The sequence below is a fragment of the Scyliorhinus torazame genome, chromosome 7 (assembly GCF_047496885.1).
Source record: "Scyliorhinus torazame isolate Kashiwa2021f chromosome 7, sScyTor2.1, whole genome shotgun sequence".
NCBI classification, from domain to species: domain Eukaryota; kingdom Metazoa; phylum Chordata; class Chondrichthyes; order Carcharhiniformes; family Scyliorhinidae; genus Scyliorhinus; species Scyliorhinus torazame.
The window spans coordinates 187,830,075-187,855,856 of NC_092713.1; the positions used below are offsets into that span (position 1 = coordinate 187,830,075).

Here is a 25,782-nt window from a genome sequence, read left to right on the forward strand (position 1 = left end):
TTGCATCGCCCCCAATCCGTCTATCACCAATAGGGCCCCCCAGGACTTCCACCGGCTCCTCATCTACCTTTGGGAACGCTAGCCTCTCCAGGAATTGATTCATACCCTCCTCACCAACCGGGGGTTCCGACTCATATAGTCGACTATAGAATTCATGGAACACATCATTAACTGCCCCCGGGTCCATCACTACCTTCCCCCTCATATCCTTTATTTTCCCTATTTCTCTTGCCGCCTCCTGCTTCCTCAGCTGGTGTGCCAAAATCCTGCTAGCTTTCTCCCCATATTCATATATTGCCCTTTACCCTCCTCAGATGTCCCTCCGCCTTCCCTGTGGAAAGGAGCCCAAATTCTATTTGGAGTCTCTGACGCTCCTTCAGGAGCTCCTCATCCGGAGATTCCGCATGTCTCCTGACCACTTGTAAAATTTCTCCCACCAACCTGTCCAGCTCCGCCTGTTTGGTCTTCTCCCTGTGGGCCTGAATCGAAATACATTCTCCTCTAATAACCGCCTTCAATGCCTCCCACACCACTCCAGCTGCGGTCTCTCCCATTTCGTTGTTCTTTATATACCCCCGAATGGCCTCTCTCACTCGCTCACAGCTCTCGTCGTCCGCTAACAGCCCTGCATCTAATCTCCACTGGGGGCTCTGGGACTTTCCCTTGCTTACCCATAGGTCTATCCAATGTGGCACGTGGCCTGACACCACAATTGTTGAGTACTCCGTGCCCTCCACCCCCGCTAACAGTGTTTTATCCAGTACGGGAAATCTATCCTGGAGTATACCTTGTGTACATGGGAGTAGAATGAATATTCCTCGTTCCTTGGCCTCCTGAATTTCCACGGATCAACCCCTCCCATGCGCTCCATAAACCCCCGCTGTTCTTTCACCATTGCTGATACTTTCCCTGACCTAGCACTCGGCCGGTCCAGTCTCAGATCCAGGACTGTGTTGAAGTCACCCGCCATAACCAACAGGCGCAAGTCAAGGTCATGGATCTTTCCCAGCACCTTCCTGACAAACGCGACATCATCCCAGTTGGCATATATATATTTACCAACATCACCGCCATTCCCTCCAGTTTCCCTTCTTCAGTCTAACCTGGTCTCCCAACTTCAAGTGTGTCTCTTGTAAAATGGCCACGTCCGCTTTTAGCTGTCTCAAGTGTGTGAACTGGCGGGTGAAAACAGAACTAGGGGGCATAGCCTCAAAATAAGGGGAAGTAGATTTAGGACTGAGTTTAGGAGGAACGTCTTCACCCAAAGGGTTGTGAGTCTATGGAATCCCTTGCCCAGTGAAGCAGTTGAGGCTCCTTCATTAAATGTTTTTAAGATAAAGATAGATAGTTTTTTGAAGAATAAAGGGATTGAGGGTTATGGTGTTCGGGCCGGAAGTGGAGCTGAGTTCACAAAAGATCAGTCATGATCTTATTGAATAGCGGAGTAGGCTCGAGGGGCCAGATGGCCTATTCCTGCTCCTGCTCCTTGTTCTTATGTTCGTATGAACACACGGGCCCTTTTGACCGGCCCATTCAGTCCACGAATATTCCATGTAACCTGCTGGATTCCCTTACCCACACTCTTAACATAAGTTCTCAAAACAATAACATCAAACACAGAAAGCAAACAAACAATCCTCCAAGGTCTGGGAGCAGAGGCCCATCCCTCCTCCCTTTACAACATTTTATCAGTCCCATCACCTTCAAACAGAGCCAAAAACAAGAGAAGAAAAATCAAACAGGAGAAGAAAAGATTTTCCATGCAGAAACTCAAACTTTTCTTTTTGTTCCCTAGAACATCTCAACTTAGAAACTTTTTTCCTGTATCTCGGTACATATAACAAATCAAAATCAAATCAATCAGAGACATTCTTCTTTTCCCGATCAATACAACTTAAGATACAGTGAAAGGTTGAGATTCTATAAATATAAAGCAACACAAAATTTTTAACTCAACCCACTACCATCTAGATTTTAAAGTCATTATGCCTCTGCTAAATTATTGTCCTTCATGAAGGCCGCCACTTCTTCTGGTGAGCCAAAATACAGTTCCCGGTTCTCGTAGGTCACCCAAAGACGGGCCGGGTAGAGCAGTCCGAATTTTATGTCCTTCGCATACAGGGCCGCCTTGACCTTATTAAAACTCGCCCTCCTCTTTGCGAGTTTTGCTCACAAGTCTTGACCTACCCAGACCTCTGCCTCTTCCCACATGAACCGCTTTGTCTGCCTGGCCCACTTCATAATGTGTTCCTTGGCCAGGAACAGATGCAGCCTCACCACCATCGCCCTTGGGGGCTCACGACCCTGGGGCTTACGCTTGGGCACCCTGTGAGCCCGGTCCACCTCTAACGGCCTGTCAAACGCATCTTCCCCACATACGCACCGGCATCCGATCCCTCCTTTCCCTCTGGCAGCCCGACGATCCAGATATTCTGCCTGCGAGAACGATTCTCCAGGTCCTCCACCTTCTCCAACAACCATTTCTGCCGATCCTGTAAAATATTACTTTCCAATGATATCGCAGTGGACTGCTTCTCTTGTTCCCCCGCCAGCTCCTACAACCTTTGGATAGTCTGTCCCTGGGTCGTCACTTTCTCCTCCACCCAGTCGACCACCTCCTTAATCGAGGCCACCACACCGGGTCAGGTCCTCCGCACACTCCTTACGATGCCGGGCGAACTTCTCATCCAAGTATTTAACCCACTGATCCATTGTCCATTGAGCTGGTGTGGTCGAACTTTGCTTCTCTGCCATTGCATCCACCCAACTCTGCACTTCACTGCCAACCAACTTTTGATTTCTTCTTCTCCTCTCGCTGTTATCCACTTATGTTGCAAAATTCCCACAGAAATCCTGTTTAAAAGCCATTAAAAAACCACTAAGAGCGGGAGCTGCTAGATGTGTGACCGTTCACTCCATGGTCGCCACCGCAAGTCTCTATAATCGATTGTTGTAAGAACACATCTGGTTCATTAATGCCCCTTTAGGGAAGGAAATCTGCCATCCTTACCTGGTCTGGCCTACATGTGACTCCAGACCCACAGCAATGTTAACCACTCTCTGAAATGGCCTTGCAAGCCACTCATCTCAAGGACAATTAGGGATTGGCAACACATGCTGGCCCAGTGACACCCACGCCCCCTGACAGAATAAAGAAGGTATCTCCAGGAACTAATCGCATAAAGTTGCTGTGAGCAAATGAGAGGAAAATCAAAGGACATTAAAATTTGTTCTTTTCCCCCATTTTCTTTGAAGACTTTTGGTTGTTCGTTGTAAAAATATTGGTGAAGAGCAAAAAGGCTGTGTGGTTGACAGTCTGTACCAATGGCATGTGTATCAGCGGGAGGGAGGCAAGGTGGTGAGAGAAAGTGTTGAAACTCATCACAACACATCCAATTAGAGTCGGCGACCCTACATTTGCTGCTGAATTTTGCCTTACCTTCCGAAGCAGTGACACCAATCCACTGGACCAACCAGAGGAATAATTAATGCTGGCAGAATTGAATATGTGAAGGGCTTCATTAACCGAAGTGCTGGAACGAATTTCATATGGCCTCTGTGAAAAGACACAAACATCGTCTATGTATGTAGCACTGAATCTTAGGATTCACTACTGAGCAAGAGTTTGCTTTCACTGTCTGAATAACAACATCGTGACTTAGTCAATATAATTATTTCATTATATTTTGAATTTCAAAATTTCTTTTCCTTTCACTTCCATAGCCGAAACAATCCGAGAAAGATAAAAAAGAAAAATTTCTGATAAAGCAATCGATTAGAGGGTTCTGTCATTTCGTTAACATGGCAACAAGGGACTTTGTGGTGGCTCAATGGGTAATGCACCATTGGATCTCTCTTGGTAACGAGATTAGAATGGCAGTTTGGATAATAATCAAGTGTGAATAGTTTATGGACAAGAAACAGATTATAGATGATTGGGAAGGTCCCTGAGATATATGTTTGTCAATGTATAGTCAAGAAGGTTGATGGGGGCAGACAGCTGAATACACAGAAGGCATAATCAAAGAACAACAAAGGTATAATTGACCAGTCCCTCAGAGGAAAGAGAGGCAGTTACCATCTAGCAGTCTCAGAAAGTGGACAGGCCAGTTTCCAGCCACCAAGCCTGAAGGCTAAGTTTACACCAAATAAGCTTATTATGCAGAAAACCTTTGTAACCAGGAAAAGACTGTTCCCAGATTTGACTGTTGTCCCTGTACTGTGTGGTAACTATAGCTGGTTACTCAATTTGGATGTTGATTGGGGAACAGGGTAAGCATTACAGAGTTCAGGTATTGTAGATATATTTGGTAACAAGGGATAGGTTCTGCACAAACTGTGTGTGTTTAGTAATTCATATATCATAATTGCATGAGTAGAATAGTCCTGTTTTTATGTATTTGTCTTTTCTTTATTTTAATAAATAGTCTTTAATAATTGTTACACGATGACTGGAATAGTTATTGTCACTGGGGTTTCACTTGTCTCCTCACACCAAAACAAAACAAAACTATACACCCCCATGAACTGGTGTTCCAAGTTGGGATACCCTCACAGATAACATCAGCGTGCTTCATGACACTGTGAAGCCAATAACCTGACAGCACTTGTAGCCACAGCTCATTGATGAATTATGATACCAAGGAGTAACTGGCAGCGTAAAACCTTACCCAGTAAGGTAACAAGGCCTTGGGAGGGAAGAGGTGCAAATTAGCAAGGGATGAGAAATGATGAAGTCATCAGACCCTTAGACTTGGTGCTAGTTTGTGCTGAATATGGTATGTATGAGTGCACTGAGAGTAATAGATAGCTCTCTGTACCTGTCCTTTGAGGAGCTCATAGGCGGTGATTCCTAGAGACCACCAGTCCACAGCAAAGAGATAGCCGGTACGCCCATTTACAAAGGGATGAAATATTTCCGGAGCTGGGGAAAAATGTACAATTAATATTGCAGTTTGCATGATAATTAATATTCCTTATTCATGAGCACAGTTAGGAACTAGGCACAGGTTTCAACCCATGTCTGGAAATCTCAGATAAAGGAATCGATTGGAGGGCTCTACATGGTAAAGAGGGACTTTGTGGTGGCTCAGTGGGTAATGCACCATTGGGTGTGGGATTACACCATAACAATTCCACCCATACTGGAAATTATTTTCAGAGGGAAAATGCCAAAAGGAGCAACGTGAAGAGTTTAAACTCTTTACATTTCCAGCCATAATAATTGCTTCTTCAGCTTGTCTGGAAAGATCTGAGGATCTTTCAGTCAGACAGTCAGATAGCATTGAGGGAGTGTGAGCAGACAGACAGATAGCATTGAGGGAGTGTGAGCAGACAGACAGATAGCACTGAGGGAGTGTGAGCAGACAGATAGATAGCACTGAGGGAGTGTGAGCAGACAGACAGATAGCACTGAGGAAGTGTGAGCAGACAGACAGATAGCATTGAGAAAGTGTGAGCAGACAGATAGCATTGAGGGAGTGTGAGCAGAGAGACAGATAGCACTGAGGGACTGTGAGCAGACAGACAGATAGCACTGAGGGAGTGTGAGCAGACAGACAGATAGCACTGAGGGAGTGTGAGCAGACAGACAGATAGCCTTGAGGGAGTGTGAGCAGACAGACAGATAGCACTGAGGGAGTGTGAGCAGACAGATAGCACTGAGATAGTGTGAGCAGACAGACAGATAGCATTGAGGAAGTGTGAGCAGACAGACAGATAGCACTGAGGCAGTGTGAGCAGACAGACAGATAGCACTGAGGGAGTGTGAGCAGACAGGCAGATAGCACTGCGGGAGTGTGAGCAGACAGACAGATAGCACTGAGGGAGTGTGAGCAGACAGATAGATAGCATTGAGGGAGTGTGAGCAGACAAATAGCACTGAGGAAGTGTGAGCAGACGGACAGATAGCACTGAGGGACTGTAAGCAGACGGACAGATAGCACCGAGGGAGTGTAAGCAGACAAATAGCACTGAGGAAGTGTGAGCAGACGGACAGATAGCACTGAGGGAGTGTGAGCAGACAGACAGATAGCACAGAGGGAGTGTGAGCAGACAGACAGGTAGCATTGAGGGAGTGTGAGCAGACAGACAGATAGCACTGAGGGAGTGTGAGCAGACAGACAGATAGCACTGAGGGAGTGTGAGCAGACAGAGAGATAGCACTGAGGGAGTGTGAGCAGACAGACAGATAGCACTGAGGGAGTGTGAGCAGACAGACAGATAGCACTGAGGGAGTGTGAGCAGACAGACAGATAGCACTGAGGGACTGTGAGCAGACAGACAGATAGCACTGAGGGACTGTGAGCAGACAGACAGATAGCATTGAGGGAGTGTGAGCAGACAGACAGATAGCACTGAGAGAGTGTGAACAGACAGATAGCACTGAGGGACGTGTGAGCAGACAGACAGATAACATTGAGGGAGTGTGAGCAGACAGACAGATAGCACTGAGGGAGTGTGAGCAGAGAGACAGATAGCATTGAGGGAGTGTGAGCAGACAGAAAGCACTGAGGGAGTGTGAACAGACAGACAGATAGCACTGAGGAAGTGTGAGCAGACAGACAGATAGCACTGAGGGGAGTGTGAGCAGACAGACAGATAGCCTTGAGGGAGTGTGAGCAGACAGACAGATAGCATTGAGGGAGTGTGAGCAGACAGACAGATAGCACTGAGGGGACTGTGAGCAGACGGACAGATAGCACCGAGGGAGTGTGAGCAGACAAATAACACTGAGGAAGTGTGAGCAGACAGATAGATTGCATTGAGGAAGTGTGAGCAGACAAATAGCACTGAGGAAGTGTGAGCAGACGGACAGATAGCACTGAGGGACTGTGAGCAGACGGACAGATAGCACCGAGGGAGTGTGAGCAGACAAATAGCACTGAGGAAGTGTGAGCAGACGGACAGATAGCACTGAGGGAGTGTGAGCAGACAGACAGATAGCACAGAGGGAGTGTGAGCAGACAGACAGGTAGCATTGAGGGAGTGTGAGCAGACAGACAGATAGCACTGAGGGAGTGTGAGCAGACAGACAGATAGCACTGAGGGAGTGTGAGCAGACAGAGAGATAGCACTGAGGGAGTGTGAGCAGACAGACAGATAGCACTGAGGGTGTGTGAGCAGACAGACAGATAGCACTGAGGGACTGTGAGCAGACAGACAGATAGCACTGAGGGAGTGTGAGCAGACAGACAGATAGCACTGAGGGAGTGTGAACAGACAGATAGCACTGAGGGACGTGTGAGCAGACAGACAGATAACATTGAGGGAGTGTGAGCAGACAGACAGATAGCACTGAGGGAGTGTGAGCAGAGAGACAGATAGCATTGAGGGAGTGTGAGCAGACAGAAAGCACTGAGGGAGTGTGAACAGACAGACAGATAGCACTGAGGAAGTGTGAGCAGACAGACAGATAGCACTGAGGGGAGTGTGAGCAGACAGACAGATAGCCTTGAGGGAGTGTGAGCAGACAGACAGATAGCATTGAGGGAGTGTGAGCAGACAGACAGATAGCACTGAGGGGAGTGTGAGCAGACAGACAGATAGCATTGAGGGAGTGTGAGCAGACAGACAGAAAGCACCGAGGAAGTGTGAACAGACAGACAGATAGCATTGAGGGAGTGTGAGCAGACAGACAGATAGCACTGAGGGGAGTGTGAGCAGACAGACAGATAGCATTGAGGATGTGTGAGCAGACAGACAGATAGCATTGAGGGAGTGTGAGCAGACAGACAGATAGCACTGAGGGGAGTGTGAGCAGACAGACAGATAGCATTGAGGAAGTGTGAGCAGACAGACATGTAGCACTGAGGGAGTGTGAACAGACAGACAGATTGCAATGAGGAAGTGTGAGCAGACAGACAGATAGCACTGAGGGAGTGTGAGCAGACAGACAGATAGCATGAGGGAGTGTGAGCGGACACACAGTAGCACTGAGGGAGTGTGAGCAGATAGACAGATAGCACTGAGGGAGTGTGAGCAGACAGACAGATAGAACTGAGGGACGTGTGAGCAGACAGACAGATAGCATTGAGGGAGTGTGAGCGGACAGACAGATAGCACTGAGGGAGTGTGAGCAGACAGACAGATAGCACTGAGGGAGTGTGAGCAGACAGACAGATAGCACTGAGGGAGTGTGAGCAGACAGACAGATAGCACTGAGGAAGTGTGAGCAGACAGACAGATAGCACTGAGGGAGTGTGAGCTGACAGACAGATAGCATTGGGGGACGTGTGAGCAGACAGACAGACAGCACTGAGGGAAGCGTGAGCAGACAGATAGCAGTGAGGGAGTATGAGCAGACAGACAGATTGCACTGAGGGCAGTGTGAGCAGACAGACAGATAACACTGAAGACGTGTGAGCAGACAGACAGATAACACTGAGGACGTGTGAGCAGACAGACAGATAGCACTGAGGGAGTGTGAGCAGACAGACAGGTAGCACTGAGGGAGTGTGAGCAGACAGACAGATAGCACTGGGGGACGTGTGAGCAGACAGACAGACAGCACGGAGGGAAGTGTGAGCAGACAGACAGATAGCACTGAGGAAGTGTGAGCAGGCAGAAAGATAGCATTGAGGAAGTGTGAGCAGACAGATAGCACTGAGGGACTTGTGAGCAGACAGACAGATAACACTGAGGGAGTGTGAGCAGACAGACAGATAGCACCGAGGGAGTGTGAGCAGACAGATAGCACTGAGGGAGTGTGAGCAGACAGATAGCACTGAGGGAGTGTGAGCAGACAGACAGCAAGCACTGAGGGAGTGTGAGCAGACAGATAGCACTGAGGGAGTGTGAGCAGACAGACAGATAGCATTGAGGAAGTGTGAGCAGACAGACAGATAGCACTGAGGGAGTGTGAGCAGACAGTCAGATAGCATTGAGGAAGTGTGAGCAGACAGACAGATAGCACTGAGGCAGTGTGAGCAGACAGACAGATAGCACTGAGGGAGTGTGAGCAGACAGACAGATAGCACTGAGGGAGTGTGAGCAGACAGGCAGATAGCACTGAGGGAGTGTGAGCAGACAGACAGATAGCACTGAGAGAGTGTGAGCAGACAGGCAGATAGCACTGAGGGAGTGTGAGCAGACAAATAGCACTGAGGAAGTGTGAGCAGACGGACAGATAGCACTGAGGGAGTGTGGGCAGGCGGACAGATAGCACCGAGGGAGTGTGAGCAGACAAATAGCACTGAGGAAGTGTGAGCAGACGGACAGATAGCACTGAGGGAGTGTGAGCAGACAGACAGATAGCACAGAGGGAGTGTGAGCAGACAGACAGGTAGCACTGAGGGAGTGTGAGCAGACAGACAGATAGCACTGAGGGAGTGTGAGCAGACAGACAGATAGCACTGAGGGAGTGTGAGCAGACAGAGAGATAGCACTGAGGGAGTGTGAGCAGACAGACAGATAGCACTGAGGGAGTGTGAGCAGACAGACAGATAGCACTGAGGGAGTGTGAGCAGACAGACAGATAGCACTGAGGGAGTGTGAGCAGACACACAGTAGCACTGAGGGAGTGTGAGCAAACAGACAGATAGAACTGAGGGACGTGTGAGCAGACAGACAGATAGAACTGAGGGAGTGTGAGCGGACAGACAGATAGCACTGAGGGAGTGTGAGCAGACAGACAGATAGGACTGAGGGAGTGTGAGCAGACAGACAGATAGCACTGAGGGAGTATGAGCAGACAGACAGATAGCACTGAGGGAGTGTGAGCAGACAGACAGATAGCACTGAGGGAGTGTGAACAGACAGACAGCACTGAGGGACGTGTGAGCAGACAGACAGATAACATTGAGGGAGTGTGAGCAGACAGACAGATAGCACTGAGGGAGTGTGAGCGAGACAGATAGCATTGAGGGAGTGTGAGCAGACAGAAAGCACTGAGGGAGTGTGAACAGACAGACAGATAGCACTGAGGAAGTGTGAGCAGACAGACAGATAGCACTGAGGGGAGTGTGAGCAGACCGACAGATAGCCTTGAGGGAGTGTGAGCAGACAGACAGATAGCATTGAGGGAGTGTGAGCAGACAGACAGATAGCACTGAGGGGAGTGTGAGCATACAGACAGATAGCACTGAGGGAGTGTGAGCAGACAGACAGATAGCATTGAGGGAGTGTGAGCAGACAGACAGAAAGCACTGAGGAAGTGTGAACAGACAGACAGATAGCACTGAGGAAGTGTGAGCAGACAGACAGATAGCACTGAGGGGAGTGTGAGCAGACAGACAGATAGCATTGAGGGAGTGTGAGCAGACAGACAGATAGCACTGAGGGGAGTGTGAGCAGACAGACAGATAGCATTGAGGATGTGTGAGCAGACAGACAGACAGCATTGAGGGAGTGTGAGCAGACAGACAGATAGCACTGAGGGGAGTGTGAGCAGACAGACAGATAGCATTGAGGAAGTGTGAGCAGACAGACATATAGCACTGAGGGAGTGTCAGCAGACAGACAGATAGCATTGCGGGAGTGTGAGCAGACAGACATATAGCACTGAGGGAGTGTGAGCAGACAGACATATAGCACTGAGGGAGTGTGAGCAGACAGACATATAGCACTGAGGGAGTGTGAGCAGACAGACACATAGCATTGAGGGAGTGTGAGCAGACAGACAGATAGCACTGAGGGGAGTGTGAGCAGACAGACAGATAGCACTGAGGGAGTGTGAGCAGACAGACAGATAGCACTGAGGGACTGTGAGCAGACAGACAGATAGCACTGAGGGAGTGTGAGCAGACAGACAGATAGCACTGAGGGAGTGTGAACAGACAGATAGCACTGAGGGACGTGTGAGCAGACAGACAGATAACATTGAGGGAGTGTGAGCAGACAGACAGATAGCACTGAGGGAGTGTGAGCAGACAGACAGATAGCACTGAGGGACTGTGAGCAGACAGACAGATAGCACTGAGGGAGTGTGAGCAGACAGACAGATAGCACTGAGGGAGTGTGAACAGACAGATAGCACTGAGGGACGTGTGAGCAGACAGACAGATAACATTGAGGGAGTGTGAGCAGACAGACAGATAGCACTGAGGGAGTGTGAGCAGAGAGACAGATAGCATTGAGGGAGTGTGAGCAGACAGAAAGCACTGAGGGAGTGTGAACAGACAGACAGATAGCACTGAGGAAGTGTGAGCAGACAGACAGATAGCACTGAGGGGAGTGTGAGCAGACAGACAGATAGCCTTGAGGGAGTGTGAGCAGACAGACAGATAGCATTGAGGGAGTGTGAGCAGACAGACAGATAGCACTGAGGGGAGTGTGAGCATACAGAGAGATAGCACTGAGGGAGTGTGAGCAGACAGACAGATAGCATTGAGGGAGTGTGAGCAGACAGACAGAAAGCACTGAGGAAGTGTGAACAGACAGACAGATAGCACTGAGGAAGTGTGAGCAGACAGACTGATAGCACTGAGGGGAGTGTGAGCAGACAGACAGATAGCATTGAGGGAGTGTGAGCAGACAGACAGATAGCACTGAGGGGAGTGTGAGCAGACAGACAGATAGCATTGAGGATGTGTGAGCAGACAGACAGATAGCATTGAGGAAGTGTGAGCAGACAGACAGATAGCACTGAGGGAGTGTGAGCAGACAGCCATATAGCACTGAGGGAGTGTGAGCAGACAGACAGATAGCATTGAGGGAGTGTGAGCAGACAGACATATAGCACTGAGGGAGTGTGAGCAGACAGACATATAGCACTGAGGGAGTGTGAGCAGACAGACACATAGCATTGAGGGAGTGTGAGCAGACAGACAGATAGCACTGAGGGGAGTGTGAGCAGACAGACAGATAGCATTGAGGAAGTGTGTGCAGGCAGACAGATGGCACTGAGGGGAATGTGAGCAGAGAGACAGAGAAGAACAATTGGCACAATTAAATATGAGGAGTTCCATTGGAGCATTGGATAAAACAGGAGGAGGCAATTTGAAAGTTTCCCAGTAGTTTGGGGAAGAGCAGAAGCAGTCACCAATACAACAATGGAAGCAATCCTCACAGCAATGGAAAAGTTGAATCATGCATCCAGAGCATCAAAGCTGTCAGCCATCAGAAGAGAAGTAACATGAAGTAGTGGATGTCTGGGCACAGACAGCAACTATTGTGACAAAACGTTGGTGCTCGTCTTGCATTCAGCATTGCTCCCTTGCTGGTGCAATAAAGAGGTTTGCCTCCCGCGCCGGCGGAAGCATGTAAAATTGGCAATTGCATGCATTTAAATGTAATTAGTGAGTGGGACACAGTACGCTTTGCCCATCCGCAATGCTCTGCTCCTCTCAGGTCAATGTCTCATGGGCGCGAAGTACTACAAGTATTTTCAAACGTGGACTTGCCACCTTGGCTGCAGAGGGGGAGTGGGAGGCTAAAAAACATTGAAAACTGTCAGGCTTGCTGGGGGATGATTGCCCGCACCAGGGGCAGAATCAGATAGTGACTTGGTGCCTTGTCCATGGACTTAAGGTGTCCCCCTCAGATCGGGGTGGCCTCCTCAGACCGACATTCCTGCCGTCTGTCACCTCCGGGTGAACCCTAACATTGACCCTCTTAAGGCGAACTTTATCTTCGAGGCTGAGAAACCCAGCCATGTCACTAACCCAGGTCTCCGCATTCGGGGGCTTCGAGTCCCTCCATATTCATAAGATTCGTCTCCGGGCTACCAGGTAGGCAAAGGCCAAAACGTCGGCCTCTTTTGCCTCCTGGACTCACGGCTTTTCCGACACTCCAAAGATCGCCACATCTGGACTCAGGACCATGTTTTGAGTGCCGTGGACATCACCTTAGCAAAACCCTGCCAAAACCCTCTAAGCTTCGGGCATGCCCAAAACATGTGGACATGATTTGCTGGGTTTCCCGCGCACACCTGTCCTCGACCCCAAAAAACGTTCTCATCTGGGCCACCGTCATGTGTGCCCGGTGGACTACCTTGAACTGCATCAGGCTAAGCCTGGCACATGATGAGGATGTGTTAACCCTGCTTAGGGCATCTGCCCACAGACCCGCCTCTATCTCTCCCCCTAGCTCGTCTTCCCACTTGCCCTTGAGCTCCTCCACCGGAGTTTCCTCCGATTCCAAAAGTTCCTGCTAGATATCTGATACCTTCTCCTTTCCCACCCATGTACTGGAGACTACTCTATCCTGTATCCCCCGTGGCGGCAGCAGCAGAAAGGACGGATCCTGCCTTCTCAAGAAGTCCCGTACCCGCAGATACCTAAACCCATTCCCTGCTGGCAGTTCAAATTTATCCTCCAAGGCTTTCAAGCTGGGGAAGCTCCCATTTATAAATAGATCCCCCATCCCCCTAATTCCTGCCCTTTGCCATCTCCGGAACCCACCATCCAGACAACCCGGTACAAACCGATGGTTATTATAAATCGGGGTCCAAACCGATGCTCCCTCCACTCTCTTATATCTCCTCCACTGCCCCCAGATTCTCAGAACCGCCACCACTACCGGACTTGTGGAGTATCGGGCTGGTGAAAACAGAAGAGGGGCCGTTATCAGTGCTCCCAAACTTGTGTCTTTGCATGACGCCTCCTCCATTCGCTCCCACACCAACCCCAATACCCACTTCCTAATCATGGCTATATTAGCCGCCCAGTAGTAATTACAAAAGTTCGGCAGCGCCAACCCACCCTCCCCCGGCTGTGCTCCAGCAAAACTTTCTTCACTCGCGGGGTTTTACCCGTCCACAGAAAGCCCGAAATAACCTTATTTACCCGTTTAAAAAAGGCCCTCGGGATGATGATGGGGAGGCACTGAAAGACAAACAGAAATCTGGGGAGGACCGTCATTTTCACGGTCTGTACCCTCCCCGCCAGTGATAGCGGGAGCATGTCCCATCTCTTAAAGTCCCCTTCCATTTGTTCTACGAACTGGGATAGGTTTAACTTGTGCAGTGCCCCCCATTCCCGGGCCACCTGGATTCCCAGATACCGAAAGCTCCTTCCTACCATTGTAAACGGCAGCTCGCCCAGTCTCTTCTCCTGTCCTCTCGCCTGTATCATCTCACTTTTCCCCACGTTCAATTTATATCCTGAAAAATTACCAAACTCCCCTAGGATCTGCATAACTTCCCCCATCCCCTCCAACGGGTCTGAAATATACAAGAGCAGGTCATCTGAGTAAAGCACCAGAAACCCAACCCCCCCATATCAAGCTCAAGCTTATCTCCTGCTCGCCTCCCACTGTGCTTCCATGAGTCAGCTGACCAAGCTGACCTGATAGATCCCACCCACGGCACCAAACAGACTGTCTCCCGGTTGTTCTCTCACCTCTCCCCCACTTGAACATACCTATTCAAAGCATTACATTCCCCAGTCAACAAACAGCAGAAAAATCAGTGGAAAAACCACAGAAAAAACAACCACAGAAACCAACCCCCCTTCACCCAGCTCCCAGTGAGACAAAGTTAACTTTAGCCATCGAAACAGCCCCTTATTGCACATAACACTACTTATTCAAACCAGCACAAAAGTGATTGTCAACAAATCACCATTGCATTACTCTCCCCAAGGATCCAGTGTCTTTAGTTCACATCCAGTCTTTTTTCCCCTGATGAAAGTCAATCGTCTGGTGTTTCAAAGTAAAATTCCCGGTCCTCATATGTGACCCACAGGCATGCTGGGTACAACATCCCGAACTTCACCCCCTTCTTAAAGAGGGCTGATTTTGCCCGGTTAAACCCGGCTCGCCTCTTGGCCAAATCCCATCCAGATCTTGATAAATGCGCAATTCTCCCACCTGCTGCTCCGTTCTTTCTTGGCCCACCGCAGAATGTGTTCCTTGTCCAGAAATCGGTGCATACGTACCACCATCGCCCTCGGCGGCTCATTCACTCGGGGCTTCTTCGCTCGGGCTCTGTGCGCTCTATCGACTTCCAGGGGCCAAGGGAACGCCTCAGCCCCCATCAACTTCTCCAGCATGTTCATCACATAGGTCCTCACATCCGATCCCTCACTGCCCTCAGGGAGGCCGACCATTCTCAGGTTCTGCCTCCTGGACCTGTTCTCCAAGTCCTCCAGCTTCTCCTGCATTCTAGGGCAGCACGATAGCACAAGTGGATAGCACTGTAGCTTCACAGCGCCAGGGTCCCAGGTTCGATTCCCGGCTGGGTCACTGTCTGTGCGGAGTCTGCACGTTCTCCCTGTGTCTGCGTGGGTTTCCTCCGGGTACTTCGGTTTCCTCCCATAGTCCAAATATGTGTAGATTAGGTGGATTGGCCATGATAAATTGCCCTTAGTGACCAAAAAAGGTTAGGAGGGGTTAGTGGGTTACCGGGATAGGATGGGCGATGGCTTAAGTGGGTCGGTGCAGATTCGATGGGCCGAATGGCCTCCTTCTGCACTGTATGTTCTATGTTCTCTATGTTTCTGGTGGTCATTCATCATCTCCACCTTGGTCTCCAGCATGGTTAGGTTTTCCTCGTGCTCGGACACCTTTTTCTCCACCTCCTGGATCGCACGTCGGTGGATGTCTTGATTCCGCACAACCTGATCAATCGAAGACTTGATTGGGTCCAGCCAGACCTTCTTGAGCTTGGCGAAGCAATCTTCAAAAAACTTCACCAGCTGTTCCGTTAACCACTGTGCTGTCTCCCCGCGGCCCTGCTTCGCCGCCACGCTTTCCCGCGTTGCCAGCTCTGCTCGCATCTTTTTTATAGGACTTTGTCTTCTTACACGGCCACTTCTGATCCAATTCTCCGTACACTGGAGGGGGATTTCTCCTCACTGTCTCACTCTCCACTGATTCATCCAATAAGATCCGGGGAAAAATGGGAGAAAAAGGGTCCAAAAGCCCGTCACGGACAGGAGCTTCAAATGTGCGACCTACTCCTCCATGGCCGCCACCGGAAGTCCCGTCTGTCTTTTAAACGCACCCTTTGGTGCTACTTACAGATTGCTGGCTGCTCACCCCGCCGAGTGCTGCTTTTGTCCTTTAAATGCTCAGACGGCATCTGATCATCTGTGAACGCACCAAGCCACTCCTCTGGACCCCTCATACCCCAGTTGCATCATCAAGGCAAAGCTTAATCAGGAGACCCTCAGGTGTAGGCACTCCTCAGAAGCGGTGCCCCATTACAGAGGACACCTGCACCGTGGTCCAAGGAACCCTCCCTGGTTCTCTGCCCCTCACAGGGCAGAGGTCTCACCAGTGATCCCCAACCCTCAGGATCACCAGCTGTGTCCTCCTGGTGAGACTGACAGCACTGACTGCCTCTGTCAGCACCCCAGACAATGTTCATGAGGACAGGTTTCAGTCTAGGTCGGTGCTCTTTCAGAGGTCCAGTGCAGACTTGATGGGCCGATTGGCCTCCTTCTGCACTGTGGGAGTTCTATTCTCATAGAATCATAGAATCTCTACAGTGAAGGAAGATATTTGGCCCTTCGATTCTGCACCGGCCCCCTACCTAGGTCCATTCTCCTGCCCTATCTCTGTAACCCCACCTAAACTGTACACCCCTGACACTAATGGGCAATTTTATCATGGCCAATCCACCTAAACTTTGGACTGTGGGAGGAAACTGGAGCACCCAGAGAAAACCCACACAGACATGGGGAGAACGTGCAAACTCCACACAGATAGTGACCCAAGGCCGGAATTGAACCCAGGTCCCTGGTGCTGTGAGGCAGCTGCTCGAACTAGTGTGCCACCCTGCCGCCCCATATATTCTATATCCGAATGTTTATCCTTAACATACCTTCTGATTGCTGCAACAAAATAGTGGTAATTTTCCTACAAAACGATAAGTTCCAAACTAAATTGTCATAAAGTGTGTCAACAGGGGTAATTTGAGTGTGGGTGCAAGAATGCTTAGCGTGCCTTAAAATTTGAATTTGATTGGAAGCAAAACTTCAAACATAATTTCTCCATTGAAGCTCACTGGTCACATCACAGTTAGGTGAGTGACTTGCTGAATTGTGTACCCTCTTGCAGTTCAGCGGGTAGCACTCTCGTCTCTGAGTCATGAGGTTGTGGGTTTGAGTTCCACTTCATAGACCTGAGCACATGATTCAGGTTGACACCTCAGGGCAGCACTGAGGAGGTGCCACCTTTTTGTTAAGGCATTAAACAAAGTCTCGGTCTTCCCACTCAAGTTGATGTGAAAGATCACATGAAGCTATTTTGAAGAAGGATAGCAATGCTCTACCCAGTGTTCCTGTTAATGCTTATCCCTCTGCCAACAACACACAAAAGAGATTATGTGGGCATTATCACATTGCTGTGTGTGGGAGTTCGCAAATTAGTTGCGTTGCTTCCTACAACATGGAAGTGATGAGATTTCAATCGTATTGTATTGACTGTATACTCAGATTCATCTCCTTCAGGTTGAAAGAAGGCTTGGAGGGAGATGCAGTGGTTTTTGTCGAGGCTTATCTGGAGCAGCTCTGTGATGCAGGACTCTGCTCCGCAGGCTGTTCCCAGGGTTGCACACCGAGATAAACATCAACTACAGCTGGAGGTTCATCAACTCAGTGAAACATAATCTTTGGTTTGCCTGAAACTTGGTCTCCCAGTGCAAAGAATCCCCAACCGAGTGTTGCAGATTGGCACTTTCCAAGGCCGAGGAATAGGTGCTGACGGACGCACTAAAGTTTGGGGTGTAGCTGTTGCAGAGGTCAATGTCCAAGTCCACTCCCGCCATAGTACACTGTGGGATGGAAGATTTGTAGAACCCTTCAGGCTTATATCTGACATTGGATAGATGTGAACATTGAGAGTATTGAAATTGTCGTGAACACACTATGAAGCAACATGGAATTCTATTGCACTTTCTGTGATTTTTCAATTTGAAATGTTTTTCTCCTTGGGGTTATGCCAGACATGGAATGTATTTATCAGGAGAATTATAACTGCAACTGGAATGGAATATCCTGTATGGAGGCAAGCCCAATTTAAGGCACTTTCTGTAATGGTCTGGTTGATTTTGTTTACTAATGTACTTTTACAAATTGTATGAATAAAGTATATTCACACCAAGATTGTGAAATATCTGCCCACCCTCAAATCCCCACACTTACCCATGTATGGTTTTGTGCCTGCAATTGAGGTGGCTTGCTTTTCCTCGTTCACCAATGCTGCAATGTTGAAGTCAGTAATGTGCACATGCCCTAAAATGGTCCAGATAAAAGAAAGAAATACAGAAGATTAAGATGCCTGAAAACTACTGGTGATAAATCTCTGATGCCAGCAATTTCACTGTCGCTAGGACTATTTGTGCAATTGTGCAGTCGTCGGGTAACTAATCAAGCTTGTGAGTTTGACACAACGAGAGATGGCGCACTGTGGCAAATTATTTTCTCTGACTGATCAGCAGCACAACATGCACACAGCTATTCCCCTTCCCCGTAGCTGTGGCATCGTGGGCAACACTCTCATCTCTGAGCCAGTGAGGTTCAAGTCACACTCTGGAGACCTTTTTAAAAAAATCTATATATTTTATTCAAGTTTTTTGGCCAAACATAACAATACGTAGTGTTTCTTTTACACAACAATAAAGCAATATAAATAACCGTGGCCAGTTTTAAACAAATAAATAAGTAATATATAAACAAAAACAAAACTAAATGGCAACTGCCTTGTCCAAAATAAATATTCTCCAAAAATACAATCCAACAATCCAATATACAATTACATATACCAAATACTTATACATATACAATAACATCCCTGAGAGTCCGTCCGATTCCTCCCCCCCGCCCTTCCCCCCCCCCTGGGTTGCTGCTGTTGTCTACTTCTTTTCCATTCCCTCTATCTTTCTGTGAGGTAGTCGACGAACGGTTGCCACTGCCTGGTGAACCCGAGCCGAACCCCTTAACACGAACTTAATCCGTTCTAACTTTATAAACCCTGCCATATCATTTATCCAGGTCTCCACACCCGGGGGTTTGGCTTCCTTCCACATTAACAACATCCTGCGCCGGGCTACAAGGGACGCAAAGGCCAACACGTCAGCCTCTCTCGCCTCCTGCACTCCCGGCTCTTCTGCAACCCCAAATATAGCCAACCCCCAGCTTGGTTCGACCCGGACCCCCACCACCTTCGAAAGCATCTTTGCCACCCCCACCCAGAACCCCTGTAGTGCCGGGCATGACCAGAACATGTGGGTGTGATTCGCTGGGCCTCTCGAGCATCTTGCACACCTATCCTCGACCCCCAAAAAGTTACTAAGCCGTGCTCCAGTCATATGCGCCCTGTGTAGCACCTTAAATTGTGTCAGGCTTAGCCTGGCACACGAGGACGATGAGTTTACCCTAGGTAGGGCATCAGCCCACAGCCCCTCCTCAATCTCCTCCCCCAGTTCTTCTTCCCATTTCCCTTTCAGCTCATCTACCATAATCTCCCCCTCGTCCCTCATCTCCCTGTATATGTCCGCCACCTTACCGTCCCCCACCCATGTCTCTGAGATCACTCTATCCTGCACTTCCTGCGTCGGGAGCTGCGGGAATTCCCTCACCTGTTGCCTCGCAAAAGCCCTCACTTGCATATACCGAAATGCATTCCCTTGGGGCAACCCATATTTCTCCGTCAGCGCTCCCAGACTCGCAAACGTCCCATCTACAAATAGATCTCTTAGTTGTACTACTCCAGCTCTTTGCCATGCTCCAAATCCCCCATCCATTCTCCCCGGAACGAACCTATGATTGTTTCTTATCGGGGACCGCACCGAAGCTCCCGTCCCTCCCCTATGCCGTCTCCACTGCCCCCAAATTCTCAATGTAGCCACCACCACCGGGCTTGTGGTGTATTTCTTTGGTGAGAACGGCAACGGCGCCGTCACCATTGCTTGCAGGCTAGTCCCCCTGCAGGACGCCCTCTCCAATCTCTTCCACGCCGCTCCCTCCCCTTCTCCCATCCACTTACACACCATTGAAACATTGGCGGCCCAGTAGTACTCACTTAGGTTCGGTAGTGCCAGCCCCCCCCCCTGTCCCTACTACGCTGCAAGAATCCCCGCCTCACTCTCGGGGTCTTCCCAGCCCACACAAAACTCATAATGCTCTTCTCAATTCTTTTGAAAAAAGCCTTCGTGATCACCACCGGGAGGCACTGGAACACAAAAAGGAATCTCGGGAGGACCACCATTTTAACCGCCTGCACCCTACCTGCCAATGACAGGGACACCATGTCCCATCTCTTGAAATCCTCCTCCATCTGTTCCACCAACCGTGTTAAATTAAGCCTATGTAATGTACCCCAATTCTTGGCTATCTGGATCCCCAGGTACCGGAAGTCCCTTGTTACCTTCCTCAACGGTAAATCCTCTATCTCTCTGCTCTGCTCCCCCGGATGCACCACAAATAACTCACTTTTCCCCATGTTCAGTTTATACCCTGAAAAATCCCCAAACTCCCCAAGTATCCGCATTATCTCTGGCATCCCCTCCGTCGGGTCCGCCACATATAGCAACAAATCATCCGCATACAGAGATACCCGATGTTCTTCTCCCCCCCTAAGTACTCCCCTCCACTTCCTGGAACCCCTCAGTGCTATGGCCAGGGGTTCAATCGCCAGTGCAAACAATAACGGGGACAGAGGACATCCCTGCCTCGTCCCTCTATGGAGCCGAAAATAGTCAGACCCTCGTCCATTCGTAACCACGCTCGCCATCGGGGCCCTATACAGCAACTGTACCCACCTGATATACCCGTCCCCAAAGCCAAATCTCCTCAACACCTCCCACAAATAATCCCACTCCACTCTATCAAATGCTTTCTCGGCATCCATCGCCACCACTATCTCCGCTTCCCCCTCTGGTGGGGGCATCATCATTACCCCTAGCAGCCTCCGTATATTTGTATTTAGCTGTCTCCCCTTCACAAACCCTGTTTGGTCCTCATGAACCACCTCCGGGACACAATCCTCTATCCTCATTGCCATTACCTTGGCCAGAATCTTGGCATCCACATTCAGGAGGGAAATGGGCCTGTATGACCCGCATTGCAGCGGTTCTTTTTCCTTCTTTAGGAGGAGCGATATCGTTGCCTCTGACATAGTCGGGGGCAGCTGCCCCCTTTCCCTCGCCTCATTAAAGGTTCTCATCAGTAGCGGGGCCAGCAAGTCCAAATATTTCTTATAGAATTCAACTGGGAATCCGTCTGGTCCCGGGGCCTTCCCCGCCTGCATGCTCCCAATCCCTTTCACTACTTCCTCCGTCTCTATCTGTGCTCCCAGCCCCACTCTCTCCTGCTCCTCCACTTTTGTTTCGGTGCAACATCGTGGGCCGAAGGGCCTGTACTGCGCTGTATTGTTCTATGTTCTATGTTCTATGTTCCACCTTAGGAAATTCTAGCTGATCCAGAAAGCACATCATTCTCTCCTTCTCGTCCGGGGGCTGAGCTTCATATAGTCTTTCGTAAAATGCCTTGAACACTCCATTTACTCTCTCCGCTCCCCGCTCCATCTCTCCCTCCTCATCTCTCACCCCCCCTATCTCCCTCGCTGCTCCCCTTTTCCTCAGTTGGTGGGCCAACAACCTACTTGCCTTCTCCCCATATTCGCACTGTACACCCTGTGCCTTCCTCCATTGTGCCTCTGCATTACCCGTAGTCAACAAGTCAAATTCTACATGTAGCCTTTGCCTTTCCCTGTACAGTCCCTCCTCCGGTGCCTCCGCGTATTGTCTGTCCACCCTCAGAAGTTCTTTCAACAACCGCTCCCTTTCCCTACCCTCCTGCTTTCCTTTATGTGCCCTAATAGATATCAGCTCCCCTCTAACCACTGCCTTCAGCGCCTCCCAGACCACTCCCACCTGTACCTCCCCATTATCATTAAGTTCCAAGTACCTTTCAATACACCCCCTCACCCTTAAACACACCCCCTCATCTGCCAATAATCCCATGTCCATTCTCCAGGGTGGAAGCTGTTGTTTTTCTTCCCCTATCTCCAGGTCCACCCAGTGTGGAGCATGATCCGAGATGGCTATAGCCGTGTACTCCGTCCCAGTCACCTTTGGGATCAGTGCCCTTCCCAAAACAAAAAAATCTATTCGTGAAAGTACTTTGTGTACACAGGAGAAAAACGAAAACTCCTTACTCCTAGGTCTACTAAATCTCCAGGGATCTACTCCTCCCACCTGCTCCATAAAATCCTTAAGCACCCTAGCTGCAGCCGGCCTCCTTCCGGTCCTGGACCTCGATCTGTCCAGCCCTGGGTCCAGCACCGTATTAAAGTCTCCACCCATTACCAACTTCCCCACTTCTAGGTCCGGGATTCGTCCTAACATACGCCTCATAAAATTGGCATCATCCCAGTTCGGGGCATACACGTTCACTAATACCACCGCCTCCCTGTGCAGTTTGCCACTCACCATCACGTATCTGCCCCCACTATCCGCCACTATAGTCTTTGCCTCAAACATTACCCGCTTCCCCACTAGTATGGCCACCCCCCTGTTTTTTGCGTCTAGCCCCGAATGAAACACCTGCCCCACTCATCCTTTGCGTAGTCTAACCTGGTCTATCAGCTTCAGATGCGTCTCCTGAAGCATAACCACATCTGCCTTAAGTTTCTTTAGGTGTGCGAGTACCCGTGCCCTCTTAATCGGCCCATTCAGCCCTCTCACATTCCACGTGATCAACCGGGTTGGGGGGCTCTTTACCACCCCCCCCCCGCCCCCTTGACGACTAGCCATTTCCTTTTTCAATCCAGCTGCTCACCCGGTTCCCACGTAGCTGTATCCCCCCCAGGCGGCGCCCCCCCGCCCCGACCCCTCCCTCCCATACCAGCTCCCCATTCTCCCCATCAGCAGCAACCCAGTTAACCCCCCCCCCCCGCTAGATCCCAAGCTAGCGTAATTGCACCCCCCATGTTGCTCCCAGAAGTCAGCAAACTCTGGCCGACCTCGGCTTCCCCCCGTGACCTCGGCTCACACTGTGCGAGGCCCCCTCCTTCCTGCTTCCCTGTTCCCGCCATGATTACCATAGCGCGGGAACAAAGCCCGCGCTTCCCTTTTGGCCCCGCCCCCAATGGCCGGCACCCTCAGCTCCTCATCCTCCCTCACCCCCTCCCCCACGTCATGGGGAAGAGAGAGAAGTTACAGGGTCACAGGTTTAACAACTTGGGAAGTCATCTCTTCCCCCTTGTCCCCCCTTCATCCCAAATATTCACCCCCCCCACTTTTGTCCCAAACGTTCTTTTTCTGGCCCGCTCACTCCAGCTTCTCCTCGACAATAAATGTCCATGCCTCATCTGCCGTTTCGAAGTAGTGGTGTTTCCCTTGATGTGTGACCCACAGTCTTGCCGGTTGCAGCATTCTGAATTTGACCTTCCTTTTATGCAACACCGCCTTGGCCCGATTAAAGCTTGCCCTCCTTCTCGCCACTTCCGCACTCCAATCTTGATATACGCGGATCACCGTGTTCTCCCACCTACTGCTCCGAGTTTTCTTTGCCCATCTGAGGACCATCTCTCTGTCCTTGTATCGGAGAAATCTCACCACTATTGCTCGAGGAATTTTTCCAGCCCTCGGTCTTCGCGCCATAACCCGATAGGCTCCCTCCACCTCCAGCGGACCCGTCGGGGCCTCCGATCCCATTAACGAGTGCAGCATCGTGCTCCCATATGCCCCGACGTCCGCCCCTTCTGCACCTTCGGGAAGACCAAGAATCCTTAGGTTCTTCCTCCTCGCATTATTCTCCAGCACCTCCAGCCTTTCCACGCATCTTTTGTGTTGTGCCTCGTGGATCTCCGTTTTCACCACCAGGCCCTGTATGTCGTCCTCATTCTCAGCAGCCTTTGCCTTCACGACCCGAAGCTCCTGCTCCTGAGTCTTTTGCTCCTCCCTTAGCCCCTCAATCGCTTGTAATATCGGGGCCAACAGCTCCTTCTTCATCTCCTTTTTGAGTTCATCTACGCAACGCCGCAGGAACTCTTGTTGGTCAGGGCCCCATATTAAACTGCCTCCTTCCGACGCCATCTTGCTTTGTACCTGCCTTCCTGGCCGCTGCTCTAGAGGATCCACCGCAATCCGGCCACTTTCCTCTCCCCTTTCCATCCGTGTCCAGGGGGGATTCCCCTCCGGATTACCGCACAGCGTTATTTGCCGTTAAAATTGCCGATGGGGCTCCTATTAAGAGCCCAAAAGTCCGTTCCACCGGGAGCTGCCGAAACGTGCGACTTAGCTGGTCATCGCCGCAACCGGAAGTCACACTCTAGAGACCTGAGCACAGAAGCCAATTCAATGCTCGACAGAGGGAGTGCTGCACTGTCAGAAATGCCGCCTTTGGATGAGATGCTAATCCAAGGTTCCGCCTGTTCTTTCAGTGGATGTAGACGATCACATGGCACTGTTCAGAGAAGAACAGGGGTGTTTGGACCTCAATCAGCATCACGAATAACAGATGATCTGGCCATTATCGCATTTGTTTGTGGGATCTTGCTGTGTAAAAAAGCAGTTGTGTTTCCCAAATTACAGCAGTCACTACGCTTTGAGTTATCTTGGGCTCATGCAAAGTACGGCAGAAATGAAAGTCCTTTCTTTCAGGCCTGGTGGTAAAAAGTTTTTTTTTCATATGTTTATTGAAAATTTTTCATATTAAACAAAACCACCGGAAATAATCAAACATAAATATACTATGGGTGGGATTTAACAAAATGGGAACAAGTCCCATAGCGACCTCCTTTAGCCGCATGTTTCCCGGCACTCACCCCCCCCCACCCCCCCCACCCAACCCCCCCACCCCCCCACCCAACCCCCCCACCCCCCCACCCATCCCACCCACCCCCCACCCCAGTACTGAACGGCGCTTGCCTGAGGTTTCCAAGGTGAAGGGGAACACCTAGGGTACCTCGAGACACTGTATATTAAAGTGAGACTAGCTGTCTCGCCTTAATATGCAGGTTCTCCAAAAAGTGGTCACGACCACAATGGTTTACATCGCAATGTCCAGTGAGATCGGGTTAGATCTCGCGAGGCATTGCAAGTCAGGTAGATCCCGAGAGCGGCGTTTCCCTGCTTTTATTGGCCACACTGCGCCCGAAAAGCAGCTCACTGTTCGATTGTGCCCTCTAGAAGAGAAATAAAGAAAAAAAAACACACATTGACTTTAACACAAAACTAAACTAAACCCCCTAACAGCTGCCAGTGACTAACTCTTTAAAAAAGGAAATGAATGGTTGACATCTTAGATAGAATCTGTCCTCCAAACCCCTGATGGTGTATTTGGCTTTTTCCAAATGTGAAAAAGACATGAGGTGACCCAGCCAAGCCGAGGCACTAGGCGGCAGAGGAGACCTCCACCCAAGCAGAATTTGCCTCCGGGCTACCAACGAGGCAAAGGTGAGAACATCCACCTTCACCCGTCTGCAGCACCGGTGAATCAGACACCCCAAATATGGCCACCAGTGGACATGGATCCAAATCTTCACGCCACTAGTGGACATGGATCCAAATCTTCACGGGGTATTTCCGACATGGTGTTAAAGAAACAGGCCCAAAAGCTTAATAACTTGGGACAGGACTGGAACATATGTTTATGATTAACCGGCCCCAAGAGCAGCACTCACACGTATCCTCAACCCCGAGAAGCGCTCACCCTAGCTCTGGTCAGGTTCATCCTGTGCAAGACCTTAAACTGAATCGCTCTGCTGTGCACATGAAGACATGTAGTTGACTCTATGGATGGCCTCACTCTACACCTCACCATTAAATATACGACCCAAATGGCCCTCCCATTCCATACTCACCTCACACAATGGGGCAGAATCCCTAGAAAGGATATTGCCCTATATGCCAAATTAGACCCTCCCCTCGGGCCTAGCCAGGGACAGAGTCGT

At 50.0% G+C, this 25,782-nt stretch overlaps 1 protein-coding gene across 3 annotated transcripts in view; it reads right to left on the reverse strand.

The window, feature by feature from the left end:
- The window catches only part of LOC140426746 (serine/threonine-protein kinase 32A-like), a 550,050-nt gene that overhangs the window by 182,932 nt on the left and 341,336 nt on the right, over positions 1 to 25,782 (reverse strand). For all 3 annotated transcript variants that reach the window (XM_072511884.1, XM_072511881.1, XM_072511882.1), the window contains 3 exons: positions 18,027 to 18,116; positions 4,821 to 4,924; positions 3,440 to 3,556 (listed from right to left, as the gene is read on the reverse strand). In XM_072511884.1, the coding sequence (XP_072367985.1) occupies positions 3,440 to 3,556; positions 4,821 to 4,924; positions 18,027 to 18,116 (311 nt within the window). The remainder of the gene's footprint in view (positions 1 to 3,439; positions 3,557 to 4,820; positions 4,925 to 18,026; positions 18,117 to 25,782) is intronic.